Genomic DNA, 15,049 nt, shown 5'->3' on the forward strand with positions numbered 1-15,049 from the left:
CTAGCCAATCAGATGCAAAGTAGGGCGGGTCTTTGCCGAAAAGCGAGAGTGCGGTGTGGTCTCTGTGGTAACGCGGTTAAAAAAAAAATGGAGGCAAAGTTTATCAAACTTGGAGCATGTAGATACAAAATGATGAATGTATAATTCGCTTTTTTGATGATGACCTGGCCAAAGTAACATCTAGAAAGTTTAGTTTTCACAATGATTCATTGTAGTATTATATTATTGCAATATGTAAATCTACATTGACTCTTAATTTAACATATGGTTGGAAGAAGTAAAAAATTGATCCAAAACCTTTTACTTCTTAAAAATATTTTTTTCACTTTAAGCCCTGCATTTGAAAAGATACACACTACTGTTTATTAACACAAAAGTGTGTTGAACAATAGTATACATGTTGAGTATGTAGTGCATAGTATGCGATTTAAGACGCAACCGTACATACTCATTGGATAAAACAAATGCTAACTGGTTTAGAAAAAGTTGCCCAGATGCAGGTGAATTTTGACCTCGGCCCGCTGCTAGGACTGAGCCTCTGTAATTTTTTGTTGTTTGGTTTGGGGGGGGGGGGGAGGGGGAGCGGGAGGGGGTGGTTTTTTTAAGCAGCGGTGTAGTGGTAACTTAGGCAGAGAGTCACAACAACAGACCCTTTTTATGTAGTGTGCGCTCATTGATGTGATATGTATGCACTGCTCTTTGTTTATGTAATATAAATGCCTGTACAGAGTTATAGAAAACAATGGGTTTTCCTGCTACTAGTGAAAAGCAGTGTGGGTGTTCTCCATTGCTGGATACAGACTGTTGGTAACAACACAGTAGAGGGTTCCGCTTCTTTTCCGTCACTCCAGAATTCAAACCAGCTTCTGTTTTTCAGAAGATGTGAACAGTAATGTTCCCACCCTTATTAAACTATAAGGCAGCATCAACACCCATTACATCAGTTTAGCTTGTCATATTCAAAAACATGTCTGACTATGTTTTCACAGACATGAAATGTGGCTGTTTTAGAAAAATAGGAGTGGGTTGTTTCATTTATGATTTTACTTGACATCCCATGTTCTTTGATGTTAGTATTGGTTTTGAGCATGATGACACAGTTTACTCGTCCTAATATTCTGCAGGAAGCCCTCAGAACCCATCCCCTCTTTTCCTGCCAAACTAAGTAACCGTCAAGCGGAACAGTGTTCATTCCCTTCAGGTTTATAATTGTCTGCAGAATTAAATGTCAGAAAGTTAACAAAACCCTCAACAGTGTCTTACACAATGTATGGCACAGCTCATTGACTGATGATCTAATCAAAACATCACTCAGCCTCATGGCAGCTTTTCTTTTTGTACTCAATTCATGACAAGAATTTGACCGGAATTCAATAAGAAAAAAAAAAATTGAAATCCAAATTGATTAAAAAAAATCTTCCTACATGATATTTTATCAGGCAAATCCAGAAGGGCACCTGCACACAGCCACCCTGCAAACAAGCTAACCAGTCACAGTAATGTGTCTAAGAGTAAATCATTGGGAATTACTCTAGTCTGTGACCATTAATTTATTCCATTTTTAGAATCCCAACACCTCTGTAGGTGATGGACCCACATCAACTGTGTTAGTACTGAATGTTTTTTAAGTAGGATTGTCTGTTTTATTAGGTTATATAACAAGCAGATCCCACCGTGCATCCATCTGCTAGTTCACCGTGCAGCCACTCCACAGCATGGTGGCATAGTTGGCTGTCACACATACCTTGTTATGTTAACAATGCCTCCTGGTCACCTCTTACTGTAGTATCCTACTCAGTTAGTCTTCATGTTTGACCAAATACATTTGCTCACTCATGTTTTGTTGTGCTCTTCATTTCAGCTCCAAGAAAATCAGGATGAGATTGAAAATATGATGAATGCAATATTCAAAGGAGTGTTTGTTCACCGATATCGGTATGGCTCACATAATGCACATCTTTTATAAAAAAAAATAAAAGATGAGTTTGATACTGGTTGTTGATGCAGATATAGCAAATGTATTGTATTTTGTTTAACAAATAATTATATCATGTTTTAACAGTGACGCGATAGCAGAAATCAGGGCAATCTGTATAGAAGAGATTGGAGTGTGGATGAAACTCTATAGTGATGCCTTCCTCAACGACAGCTATCTGAAGTATGTGGGATGGACGATGCATGATAAGGTGGGTTACAGGAAGTTGTCTTTTAATTTTTTTTTTTTAAGATTCTTCAAAGTCCCTACACACCCATGGTCCACTACAGAGTTCTCATTTTATTTTCCTGACCAGACATCTTTTCAGGACTGTGGATGTGCACAGACTATAATTTAGTTCAATCTCCCCCTTTATCCTGTTAGTTTTGTTGCACCTGCAGAAATTGTATTATTACATAAAGCGATGCCACATAATTCCCAGTTTAAATGTGCACAGCATCAGTCTGAGCAGATGTCTAATCAGCCAGAATAAGTGAAAACACCTGTGTGGGTGTGCAGTGCTCTTAAAGGCACAATCAATGACTCAATTGTACACCAAGTGTAGCCATAACTATTGAGAACACTTGCTTGAAGCTCTCTGTTACTCCAGCATCGATTTACACGTCTAATAGGCAATCAAAAAGAAAAGAAATAGACGAGTTTTAGTTATTAATGTTTTCCACTTTTTAAAGTCGGTTTATTTAAATTAGTTTTGTTAAAAAAAAAGAAAAAAAAACTGGTCTATGAAACAATAAATGACTGTTTTCTAATTTCTATTCCAGCAAGGTGAGGTACGTCTGAAGTGTCTGACAGCTCTGCAGGGTCTCTACTACAACAGAGAACTCAATGCAAGACTGGAACTCTTCACCAGTCGCTTCAAGGTCAGCACCGCCTGCTGGACAATTTAAACACAGCTCCAACTTTGTTGTTTCACACTTTTATACAGCAGCAAACACTGGGACTCATGCTTTACAGACATATATTTGTGATTGGACTGACAGAATTTCAGCATCCTTTTAACCAAATACCTCATTAAATCTGTCATCTCTCTCTTTGCGTAGGACCGTATTGTCTCCATGACTCTTGACAAAGAGTATGATGTTGCAGTTCAAGCAATTAAACTACTCACTCTTGTATTGAAGTAAGTAAGGTATTTAATGAGTACTGTTGTAGTCCCTCCCACGTTTTTTTGACACATATCAGTGGGCCTTGGTCTGTACATAAAGGGCAAGCCCCTGTACACTATGCAAAAATTACATCAAGTAAATGTGTGCTACTGACAACTACTTTGGAACGGCAGGTGACTGAGTCTTTGTGTTTGTCTCTGCAGTAGTACGGATGAGGTGTTGACACCTGAGGACTGTGAGAGTGTCTATCACTTGGTCTACTCGGCACACAGGCCTGTCGCCATTGCAGCTGGAGAATTCCTCTTTAAGAAGTATGCCAGACATAAATCAAATGTATCACTGAACAGGAGTCAAATCGGTATTTATCACTGAACAGAGAAACAGAATGAGTTCAGGAAATTAAATTTAGAGGCAGGTTTCGGAAGGAGGAGAAAGAACGAGGGATTTCCCACAGTTGAGTGGGAATTTTAGAATAAGTAAGAATTTAAAGAGTAACATAGCCCCTGAAAATCTAGTCTTTGCTGACTTCCAGTAGTTTAACCTTTCACCTTGCTGCAGTGAAATGCAGGTGGACTCCAGGACCTGGTGACTACAGTACAGTAACTAGTGTGATTACAGGTACAGAGCACACATCTAACCACCTGTGGTCAGAAGTAAAACTATCAACCAGAGAGGGCAGCAAAACACTGCCTGGTGTTAAGTTACTCTTAAAACTCTTTAAGATAGTTTTAAATGAGACTACAAACTGAAAAAAAAAAGAAAGAAGTGTATCTCACTCTGACAACCTACTCCAATACAATTGTTAAGTTGCTCAATGACCGGTTTGATTTTACAAGTCAGTCAGTTCTCAGCTTAGTTTGAATTTGGAAGGCCCCTTGCTGCTTCTGAGAAATGCAGTTGGAGGATTATGTGGGGGATGCTTTTGTGTGATAGCCAACTAATGATGAATATTCTCAAAGATTGTTCAGCCAGCGAGAACCAGAGGAGGAAGGTGCCCCCAAGAGGAGAGGTAGACAAAGCCCCAACGCCAACCTCATTAAGACCACTGTCTTCTTCTTCCTGGAGAGTGAGGTATGTTATCAGGCTATTTTTCTTTACTATACATATAGGCTCCAGTTTCTGTCTTTATTGATGGTATGTAAGCAATTGAACCACCCCTCCTTAATTTGTGTGAACATTTCTCTCCTTAGCTCCATGAGCATGCAGCCTACCTAGTTGACTCTCTCTGGGAATGTGGTGCAGAGCTACTGAAGGACTGGGAGTGTATGATTAGCTTACTGCTAGATGACCCATTGCCAGGAGAGGAAGGTATGGTACTGGTTTCTTGCAAACCTATGTCACTTGTAAATGGTTCAGAGCACAAACAGGATACAGATCATGGTGATTTTATTTTTTTGATTTTTTTTTTTGCAGCTCTTACAGACAGACAAGAGACAGCCTTGATTGAAATCATGCTGTGCACTGTACGCCAGGCTGCTGAATGCCACCCACCTGTTGGAAGGGGCACAGGAAAGAGGGTAACACACTTTGAAAGATTATAATTCAGATTTGTTTCTAACATGGGTTTGACGGTCTTGGGATTCCCTTGATGACAGTTGAGCATTGATAACTTACTTAACTTCAGAGCTGGGTCAGTGCAAGCTGAGTCCAAAGACCGTTCAAAGATGTCCTTTTTAACTGCACTTGCACAGCTACAGTAATGTCTTTAAATCATTTTTAATCTAACAATTATAAATGCTAGTAGTGTATTGGATTGTTTTTCAACCTTTTGCTTTCTTCTTCGCTTTGTCTGACAGCTATGTTTAAGACATTTCCGAAGATTAAAGGATTGTTTTCTACACATGGTTGCTTGTTTTTATGGGAGTATATTAGAGAAATGATTTAGCTTTTTGGAATCGGTTGATATTAGTGAATGCACTGCAATGTTTTGTGCTTGTTTCGACACATTTGGGATGCAAATTTACCAGATATTCTGCTTATTACTAGTAGATGGGTGATGTGTAGATATTTTCCCTCTGGACTGTTGTATTTATCAAATCTAACATGACAGCTAAATGTTAACATTAATCTGGAATTCATCTCACAATCTTACGTTACAATGTAGATTATAGTTATAGTGCTGAATAGACACTTTTTATTTCTTTTGGATTTAACTGTTGGCATTAACTTGAAATGGAAATTAAAAGTAACCAGCAATAGCTTGATTGAAGAGTAAACTTTACACACTTTAAAAGTAAAATGTTAAACAGTAGACATTTTGCATACGGGAATGCAAACTAGTTGTGGGGCCAAGCATCTAACTTGCTGCCTCTATGATCAGGTGATGACGGCTAAGGAGAAGAAGACTCAGCTGGATGACAGAACCAGAATGACAGAGCTGTTTGCTGTGGCTTTGCCCCCTCTACTGGCCAAGGTTTGTAACATCATGTTCTCAACAAGCACTCCTATGAAGGGCTGTTGGCTTCAGGTGTATTTTCATCATTCAGGAAATATTATGTTGAATGTTTGTTCTACAGTATGCTGTGGATGCAGAGAAGGTGACTAACTTGTTGCAACTGCCTCAGTACTTTGACCTGGAAATTTATACCACAGGACGTCTAGAGAAGGTAAGACACTTATTGGACAGCACCAATCAAAATTGGTTCAGTTTATTTAACATATTTAAGAAGAAATTTATCTTCCTCATTGACTGTTATCACACAAAATGTGTTACTCTTTCTCTCTAATCCAGCACCTGGAATCCCTGCTGCGTCAGATCAGGGAAATTGTGGAGAAGCACACAGACACTGAAGTTTTGGAGGTCTGCTCCAAGACTTACCATGCCCTCTGCAATGAGGAGTTCACAATCTTTAACAGGGTGGATATTGCCCGCTCACAGCTGCTGGATGAGCTGGTGGACAAGTTCAACAGGCTACTGGAGGATTTTCTACAAGAGGTATAAGTGACAGTCAGCACTCCTAAACATGGAGTTTACTCATTGCTCTTTGGTTAAAGTGGGCCTAATCCTCTTAAATCCAACAACTCTACCACTTAATATTACTATTGCCATGTTTGCCTTTTGATATCTATTGTTGCCTACACATTTCTTGTGCCTGACACCTTACATAATCACATAAATTGTCATTCTAAATTCAAACTTTTATTCACCTGCAAAGACTTTCAATCTCAAACTGTAATGAATTGATTTAATTTCCAAAGTTGTTAAGTGATGCAGTGTGCCTTTAGTATGTTTGGCTATATTTTTCTAAATAATTAAAACACACCTTCCAGGGATGACATACTGTGTATGTGAAACCGTTTAAGAAAACTTTATCAAATTATCTGCGAAGAAGCTTGTCAGATATCTTTAAATTTTATCTGAAGAATATACAAACTTGCATTTGTATCTGTTCTAGATGGTTCAGTCTTCATCAGACGAGTAAACCTCTTGATCCATACAATTTAACACGGTTGCAAAATTTCTCATTCCAGGGTGAAGAGGCTGATGAAGATGATGCTTATCAGGTTTTGTCAACTCTAAAGAGGATCACAGCTTTTCACAAGTATGAAATTTATTCTTCGTGGAATTTCCTCTTTCACGTCTCCTGTGCCCTCTACACTTAGCCAACCTGTGATTCTGTGTACATGTGTCAGAAACTGACTGAGTCTTTCTCAAATCTGTTGCAGTGCACATGACCTGTCGGGGTGGGACCTGTTTACCAGCAACTTCAAGCTGCTCAACACAGGCATAGAGAATGGAGACATGCCTGAGCAGGTTATTAAATATACACGTGCACCAAGTGAACTTATTTGACTCCAACAAATTGTCAGCTTTTGTAAATAGTAATTATTTTTAACCAATGTGGGATTGATTGTTTTTCTGGTGAGTAGATAGTCATCCACTCCCTGCAGTGTACCCACTATGTGATCCTGTGGCACCTGGCCAAGTCATCTGAGGGCAGCTCCAGAAAGGTGAGGTCTTCTAAAGCCAACTTCATCCTCACTATTCTACATTGTTTTGAAGAGAATTGAATAGGTGTAAATGTGATGAAATTTTTTTTTATATCAGGATGACATGGTGACCCTGAGGAAGCAGATGAGGGCATTTTGTATGATGTGTCAACGCTACCTCACCAATGTCAACACAGCCGTCAAAGAACAGGTGACACAGGCGCATGCACAACAAATGTTTGAGTGTAGCAGCAGTAGTAGTAAAATGTGCTTAAAAGCCAGACAAGAACATAAAGTATAAAATGGGGATCATCAACAGTTGGGCCAGTTGATAAAATCTTTTAACTCTTCAGAAGTGGTATAGCTGCCATTCATTGTAGCTGCAGTGGATGTTTTGGCAACAAAGTGCTGATAAGAAGGGTGGCATTGTATGAACAAGTGACTTCAATGCATACCCTCCATTTGCCTTGTTCATGTGTGATGATAAAGTCTTTGATACTACTTGTTACCGAAGCCTTCTGTGCCTCACAACTGATGTAAGAAGTTGGATTTTCACAAATTTATAAGGTGCTCTGTATAATCATTCTCGGAAACCTTGTTAAAAACCTAATTTGCAAGGAGTCCTTTTGTTTTGCATAGAGGTCGACCGATATGGGTTTTCTCAGGCCAATGCCGATCTTTTGAAATCCGGGTCGGCCGATATATGCTGCCGATTTATTTTTGGCCGATATTTGCTTGTTTTTAACCTCTATTTGAAAGATAAAATTTAACACTAATAAGTACTTAAAATACACAAAATTTCTCAACAAAAACATTTATTGAACACCAATCTGCACTTGTATACTTACATTAAACATGTATAATGGAAAAACATATATTGTATAAATAAACAAAATGAGTAAAAAGAAAGAAAATGTAACTTTGTCAAATAAACTTTTCAATTAAAAGATAAAGTTTAGTGCACTTAGCAGCATTTATCAAACAGCTGAGAACAATAAAATAAATTGACCATTTTAACAATAGTAGTGCTGACACACAGTAGCAACCAGCAGCATTTCTTTGTTTTGGTGTTGGCTGGGTGAAGTGCTGCCATAAGGGGGTGGTTTTCTTTTCAGCCATCAGACTTAATGACTAAAAAAGGGGGAAAATACAAGGTTAAGTTAGTATTTTTGTATAGTATCTTCTTCAAGTCATTTTATAGATGGGTATAGATATAAAATCTAACATTTGTTTTATAAATCAGCTAATAATTCAGTGCATTGTAAGTGATACAAGGCTAAAAAGTTTCTATCATCTTCCCAAAAACTGTCCTAAAACATGTATTTTTGGTTTGTTTTGTTTGTTGACAGACAAAGCCAAATGGACAAAACCTAATTAAGGGGGGGAAACAACTTTAGGCCATATGGTCAAAATTAAATGATTTAATAATAATGTAATAACTATAACTTATAACAATAACGTATTTCACTTAAATTGCTGTTGAGGGGTATTTGTCAAAAGGGTATTTTACAACAACTTTGAATGCACCGCGACTCACCGTCTGTGTTGTTCTTCAGACAAGTAGCTAAACAACGGCAGCAGCACACTGCTTAACATCCTGCTGTTGGATCCTATACAGTGAAATAAATCACACTTTATACGTTTAGCTGTCAGCATTTTAAACGTGTTTAATCCATCAGCTAGCTAATGGTAGGCTAACGTTAGCTGCTGACGAGTGTAATGTTAACTAGCGTCACATGCTGCGATGTTTCTGTTATTCTAACATTCGTTTTCGGAGCATCAGAGAGCAACGCAGGCATATCAGTGGTGCCGAAATGAGGTACAGAAATCCGCGTTGCTATTCGGTCCGGTAGATACAGGTTAAGGCACAGGTGCCATATTAGCAGCGGGTCTACTCTGTACCAACCCTAGCAACGACGCTAGCAAAGCAAAGCCAGTCCTTCACTAGCCTATGGTGCGGTTGTCTCTTTTAACTACAACTTCTTTCTCTGCATTGAGTTGACAACCCTCTCAAATATAGACACACAAACAGAACAAATAATAAAAGTCTCAAATCCACTGTCTGTGATTGCAAAATTCTAGCTTAATTATTGTTATATGACAGCATGACACGACAGCTATCAATATCCAAAGTAGCCGAACGTCATGTCGCCTGTTCATGTTTTTTCTCGAAGTTGGCAGTAACATGTCATACGTTTTTCATTAAATATATACTACTTATAAGAATTTAATCCTTACAGTTTTCTCCGAGGAACAGCTCCTTCCTTAGGCGCTGGAGGAGGTCTGCTCACTCTGCTGGTAATTGACTCTAGGGGCAGCGTGCGTCGAACACGTGTTCCACAACAACAACACCAGGCTGCCCGCAGATGCGCCTGCCTATTAATCGGCTTGATATTGGCCGATGCCGATTATGTAAAAAAAGGCCTACCGATTAATCGGTCGACCTCTAGTTTTGCACTTATGCACACTGAGTTGTTTCTCTCTCTCTTTCCTCGGACAGGCATTCACCATCCTATGTGATCTCCTGCTCATCTTCAGCCACCAGATGGTGTCTGGAGGCAGGGAACACCTGGAGCCTCTGGTCTATTCCCCAGAGGACTCGCTGCAGTCAGAACTGCTCTCTTTCATCTTGAATCATGTCTTCATAGACCAGGACGATGACACAAATAGCACAGGTACAAATGCAAATGTTCAGTTCTAGCAGCTCATTTACTTTCTTGCTCCAATGGGCAATGGAGAGCAAGTGAAAGCATGGTTTTTCAAGTCGGCCAATGTACAGCTTGTGGAACTGCTGTCTTTTTCTTTCTCCCTCCAATCATCTCAGATGGGCAACAGGACGATGAGGCAGTAAAGATTGAAGCTCTGCACAAGAGGAGAAACCTCCTTGCTGCCTACTGTAAATTGATCATCTACTGTGTGGTAGACGATGAATTTTTTTTTTTTTTTTTTTTTTGGGAAAAAAAAAAATTTTTTAATTTTTTTTTTTTTGTAGGATTTAAGGCACTGAGGGGGGTTTTTTTTTTTTTTTTTTGGGGGGGAAGGGGGGAAAAAAAAGTTTATTTTGTTTTGCAGGTTAGCTTGTCTGTCTTACCATTAGACATGTAAATAAGCTTAATTATACAGAGGTAATTCTTTATGTCCCTGTAATGTTTTTCTTTCCAGTATTACAATGACTATGGTGACATCATCAAGGAGACTATGAGTAAGACTCGGCAAATCGACAAAATTCAATGTGCCAAGACACTCATCCTCAGTCTGCAGCAGGTCAGTGTACACACTTTTGTTTCAGTAATTCTGACCTTTTCTTCATTTGTCTCATTTTTAAAGAATTGTTGATCTAATTTTTCACGTATCTCTTCCTGCTAGCTGTTCAATGAAATGCTGTCTGAACTGGGTCATGGGTTCGATCGCTCCTCCTCTTCATTCTGTGGAATCAAAGAGTTGGCCCGACGTTTTTCTCTAACCTTCGGTCTCGACCAAGTCAAAACAAGGGATGCTATCGCTATGCTGCACAAGTAAGGCTTCATTCAACTCTTGTTGCATTGCATTGCTCTTCTTACATTTTTTGGCCTTGCATCTGGGAACTGTCATGTTAGACAAATTGCTCCTTGAATACTGTTTCCTCTTGCCATGTTATTTTTTTCTCTGGATTTTGGAGAGGCTTAAGTGATAAAATTTTGCAGTTTTGCCTATTCACATCATTTACATGTTTTTCTAAGTATAAAAACATCAGGCTGTTTAAACACACACAAGAGCAACAGTGCTATAAACACAAAACTGGTCTGTTGCATACTTTAAGGAACCCATGCACTAATCTAAAGAAATGCACAAGGTGTTCTCTGTGTTCTTTTGTAGCAAAATGTGTAATCTAAATTTGTAACAACAATATTTTCTGTTGTTACATCATGTATTTCCCACCAGAGTGTGTAAACATTAACTGGTGACAAACTAAATATTTTTAATGCAATCTTGACCTATTTTTTATTTATTTTTTAGCAGCATTGGTGAATATGGTGCATAAAAGGCACGCAATCCTCACATTGGTTTTGTTTCTCTCATGTGGATTATTATATTATAATCTCAGTCAGATTCCAGGAAATCCGATGTATGCTCATTTGCTATGCTAGCTTGGGTATCCCATACACTTGTGCAACATATGTATGCACTATGTAATGGGATATGCCAGATGTGCGACAGGCATTTAAGTAATTAAAGACAGACTAAAGATTCTGCTTTGTTTCCATCTAGTATTTAAATTGTTAAATTTTAAAATGTTAAATCTTTTAAAGTGATGTAGCACAGCATTACATTATAGCACAATGTGACATGACTACTGTCAAGGGAAACGGACAGAGATGCAGGGTGTAACAGAACCATAGAGAGTGGTGCAAAATTCTTTAGACCACTAGGATTCGTTTAGAAGAAATTGAACAAGATGGATAACAAGATTAAGTGTCTTGTATTAAAATCGGATAATGGGACTTGTTTAATAGTGCACAAAAAGTTTGTGAATGTCCTTGGTTTTGGAGATTTGTTAACATTTTTAAAATTCTTTTTCTGAGACACTTAACAAATGTTTGACAAATAGTAAAATTAAAAGTAGTATTTGGAATAAAAAAAATAGAAACATGCCTGAGAGCAGCTTTCATTCAAGGAAATGGCAAAAAGTAGTTAAGTTTGGATCAACTATTTTATGTTTAATGTCCATGAAACCGCTTCTGCTCACTGTGTGTTATTCTTCCTCTCTGTCTCTGTGCATATCTCAGGGATGGTATCGAGTTTGCATTTAAGGATCCTAGTACCCATGGAGATGGAGGCCCTCCCCTTAACCTGGCTTTCTTGGACATTCTCAGCGAGTTCTCCTCCAAGCTTATGAGACAAGACAAGAGGACTGTGTAAGTTTGTTTTGTTTTTTTTTGTTTTTTTTGTGCCGAGCTAACGGGTGGGAGGCTATAGTGTAACAGGTGTTTGTGACAACTGGTGCAACTGGTGTCTCTGTGGCATGGTTGATGTGAGGCTTTTTTTTTTTACCCCCCCTAGTTGGAATGTGCACCTGGTTGTGTGTTAAGATGCATGAGTTTGTTCATCTTGTCTATGTGACCTCCTTCTTCTCCTCAGCCACATGTACCTGGAGCGCTTCATGACGTTCCAGATGGCACTGCAGCGAGAGGACTGCTGGCTCCCCCTCATCTCCTACAGGAATTCCTTGCAGGCTGGTGGTGATGACGATACCATGTCAGTGATGAGTGGCTACTCCAGCAGAGGCTCCTCCATCCGCTCCAAGAAGATCAAGCCTCCTGCTGCTACAGCTGGAACTTCAGCAGCCAAGAGGAAGCTGCCAGAAGGTATTGCACACCAAGCAATCAACTAAATCATTAATAATGAGGTTAATAATGAGTTTTAAAAAAACAAAACACACAAAAACACTTTGTTGTCTTTAGTACAGTTCAGTTTGTGCAGGCAGCTGCATAATTGTTGTTTTAAATCTTTAAAACTGGACATTGGCATTTTTCTGTTATTTACTATAACCAACAATCAATAGAAACTCCTTGATACCTAATGCACAAACACACTGAAAATAGGTCTTCATGAGAACAACATACATTATAACCCAGCCCAGCAATGATGTTACAAAAGCAGAGTTGGAGCCCAGATTAACCCAAATGCATTCTACCAGCGTGGCTCAGCCAGCCGAGCTGATGGTGAGGAGATTAAACCACATGTGTTGGGAGAGAGTCAGAAGAGTCAAACTGCTCTTTACCAATCACACAGGGTCCCTTAGATGTTGCTGAAGACCTGCTCATGACCAAGGATGTCTCTTGATTGTTAAATGTAAAAATTAATTCCATTTACAAGGAAGCAAAATGCAGTGCTCAGTGGCACAATTAACCGTTTAGGAGTTGGCTCATCTAAGGCTGATATTATAAAATGGTCAAAATCAAAATTGTGTTCTCATGAATTATGTTATTTCCTTGCATCCTAATTTTGATAGGGTTGCAACCCATATTCTTAGTTGTTTTAGATTGTACTGGATTATAGATTATTCCTGGCATACTCTTTATAACTGCAAATCCCAAACTCCATCTTCTGTGTGAGATCAGACCTCTGAATACAGTGAGTGTACCGTCATTCCTATGAGAATATCCCAAATGTGTTTTTGGAAATACTATGCCAACATCCTGACATTTCTTAAAAGGTCTTCAAAATGGACAAACTATGGTTGGTTTTGGTAAACTACTCGGTAACAGTCACACTTTGTTTTGAAATTCAACATTGTTTATGGGTTAGGGACTTGGGAGGAAATTTTATAACTTGGGTGAAATGTTGGGCCCTTAAAACAAGATTGTCACTTTGGACCTTCCTTTCCAGAGGAGAGCAGCAGCAGCAGCGAGGTGTGGCAGCAGAGCATGCAGACCCCAGTAATGTTGCCGTCCCCCCACCTCACCTCCACTGCCATGCGAGACCCTAAGAGGGGTCGTGATGACAGCTTCATGGGGGTCTACCCCCTCCCCCACGACCAGCAGCAGCCCCACCAACACCCACAGCACCATCAACAGACGCCTCAGCACCACCAAACACCTATGGATTACAAGTATGTATGGCTCACTGTTGCATTCCTGAGGTATTATGCAGCAGTCACTTCACAGTTCAGTACCATACACTTTACAGGGAGTTTCAGTTCAATAAATACAAGATATTTTTTACAAAGCTTAAATGAAAACAACTTCACTGCATAATATTTAAAAGAACATTTTACCCATTACTTGTAACCGTTACGATTTATATTATTAGTGTTCACTCTTGCTTTTAATTTATGTATATAAAAACAAGTTCCCTTTGGGGATGTAATTAATATGAATATTTCAATCAATCTTTTAGCTCTTTGGTTCACACCAAGACATTTTTCTTTGAATATTGTGCCAAGGCATATTGTTAGACTTCTGAATTCCACATTCAACATTACCTTTACGCCTCATTTGCTGTGATGCCCCACCATGTCAGAAACTTTTTGATGGTCATTTTAGTTAATGATCTATTTATTATTTGTTATTTCCTTGCATCCTAATGCTTCCTATAACAAGATGATTAAAATGTATCTAGGCCCATTTCCAGGTGGATCACTTAGTCTCTGAGAACGCGATCAGAGGACTGGAATATGAGCCCAAATACATTAGGACAGGGTTCAATGAAATTTCCTATTTGCCTGCTATTAATTTTGAGGGTGCAAAATGTGTGTACTTAACACCCTGCCAAGTGTTGGCCCTACTGGCACAGTGACTGATTAGTTTATTTATCCAACCAGACTTTTCATAGGCGTCAGGCCAGTGGGCTATCTATATAGTTGCATCTGACATCCTTGTGGTATGTTCAGTTAAATCACCAAACACATGTGGATTGAAAACCTTGCTAATTAGTGCACCCTTTTTCATTTAGTTCCCAGGTGACGTGGATGCTGGCTCAAAGACAGCAAGAAGAGGCACGCCAGCAGCAGGAGAGAGCTATGAACTACGCCAAGCTCAGAACCAATCTGCAGCATGCTATGTAAGATACACACCTGCACATAGAGTTGCCTGTGAAAGTCTCATTAAAGGTTTGTTTCCATATTTGTTTAATGTTTTTATGTTTTTTTTTTCTTCAGTCGTCGCGGTACTGGGCTCATGGAGGAAGACGAAGAGCCGATTGTGGAGGATGTGATGATGTCATCTGAGGGTCGTATGGATGACCTCAATGAAGGCATGGACTTTGACACCATGGACATTGATCTGGTAAGATCCACGTTTAACTGAATTAAGTGTTTATTATTTGTACTTTAATTAAAAATACATTCTTCTTTAAATCATTTATTTTAAAATGAATCTTGCATATACTGCACAGGCAAAATGTAGGAATGTCCTAAGGTTTTTGGGGAAAGACGATCACTGAACGCTCTTTTACCAATCACCGATTGGTTTCTGTTCTTGAATGTTTTGACACAAAGCTCCTAGATAACAGACCCTTTAAAACCCAACCATGTTAT

The 15,049-nt window shown here is 39.0% G+C and overlaps 1 protein-coding gene across 1 annotated transcript in view; it reads left to right on the top strand.

Moving 5' to 3' along the window:
• Nucleotides 1-15,049, top strand: part of stag2b (stromal antigen 2b) — a 29,136-nt gene that overhangs the window by 7,225 nt on the left and 6,862 nt on the right. Inside the window, exons 9-32 of the mRNA XM_039813017.1 lie at nucleotides 1,862-1,935; nucleotides 2,063-2,186; nucleotides 2,758-2,856; nucleotides 3,037-3,116; nucleotides 3,306-3,413; nucleotides 4,062-4,173; nucleotides 4,293-4,410; nucleotides 4,516-4,619; nucleotides 5,423-5,515; nucleotides 5,619-5,708; nucleotides 5,834-6,037; nucleotides 6,574-6,644; nucleotides 6,769-6,856; nucleotides 6,973-7,053; nucleotides 7,151-7,243; nucleotides 9,533-9,707; nucleotides 9,857-10,020; nucleotides 10,195-10,296; nucleotides 10,399-10,547; nucleotides 11,799-11,927; nucleotides 12,151-12,377; nucleotides 13,402-13,624; nucleotides 14,467-14,574; nucleotides 14,672-14,798. Coding sequence (XP_039668951.1) covers nucleotides 1,862-1,935; nucleotides 2,063-2,186; nucleotides 2,758-2,856; nucleotides 3,037-3,116; nucleotides 3,306-3,413; nucleotides 4,062-4,173; nucleotides 4,293-4,410; nucleotides 4,516-4,619; nucleotides 5,423-5,515; nucleotides 5,619-5,708; nucleotides 5,834-6,037; nucleotides 6,574-6,644; nucleotides 6,769-6,856; nucleotides 6,973-7,053; nucleotides 7,151-7,243; nucleotides 9,533-9,707; nucleotides 9,857-10,020; nucleotides 10,195-10,296; nucleotides 10,399-10,547; nucleotides 11,799-11,927; nucleotides 12,151-12,377; nucleotides 13,402-13,624; nucleotides 14,467-14,574; nucleotides 14,672-14,798 — 2,943 coding nt within the window. The remainder of the gene's footprint in view (nucleotides 1-1,861; nucleotides 1,936-2,062; nucleotides 2,187-2,757; nucleotides 2,857-3,036; nucleotides 3,117-3,305; nucleotides 3,414-4,061; nucleotides 4,174-4,292; nucleotides 4,411-4,515; nucleotides 4,620-5,422; nucleotides 5,516-5,618; nucleotides 5,709-5,833; nucleotides 6,038-6,573; nucleotides 6,645-6,768; nucleotides 6,857-6,972; nucleotides 7,054-7,150; nucleotides 7,244-9,532; nucleotides 9,708-9,856; nucleotides 10,021-10,194; nucleotides 10,297-10,398; nucleotides 10,548-11,798; nucleotides 11,928-12,150; nucleotides 12,378-13,401; nucleotides 13,625-14,466; nucleotides 14,575-14,671; nucleotides 14,799-15,049) is intronic.

The sequence above is a fragment of the Perca fluviatilis genome, chromosome 10 (assembly GCF_010015445.1).
Source record: "Perca fluviatilis chromosome 10, GENO_Pfluv_1.0, whole genome shotgun sequence".
Lineage (NCBI taxonomy): Eukaryota > Metazoa > Chordata > Actinopteri > Perciformes > Percidae > Perca > Perca fluviatilis.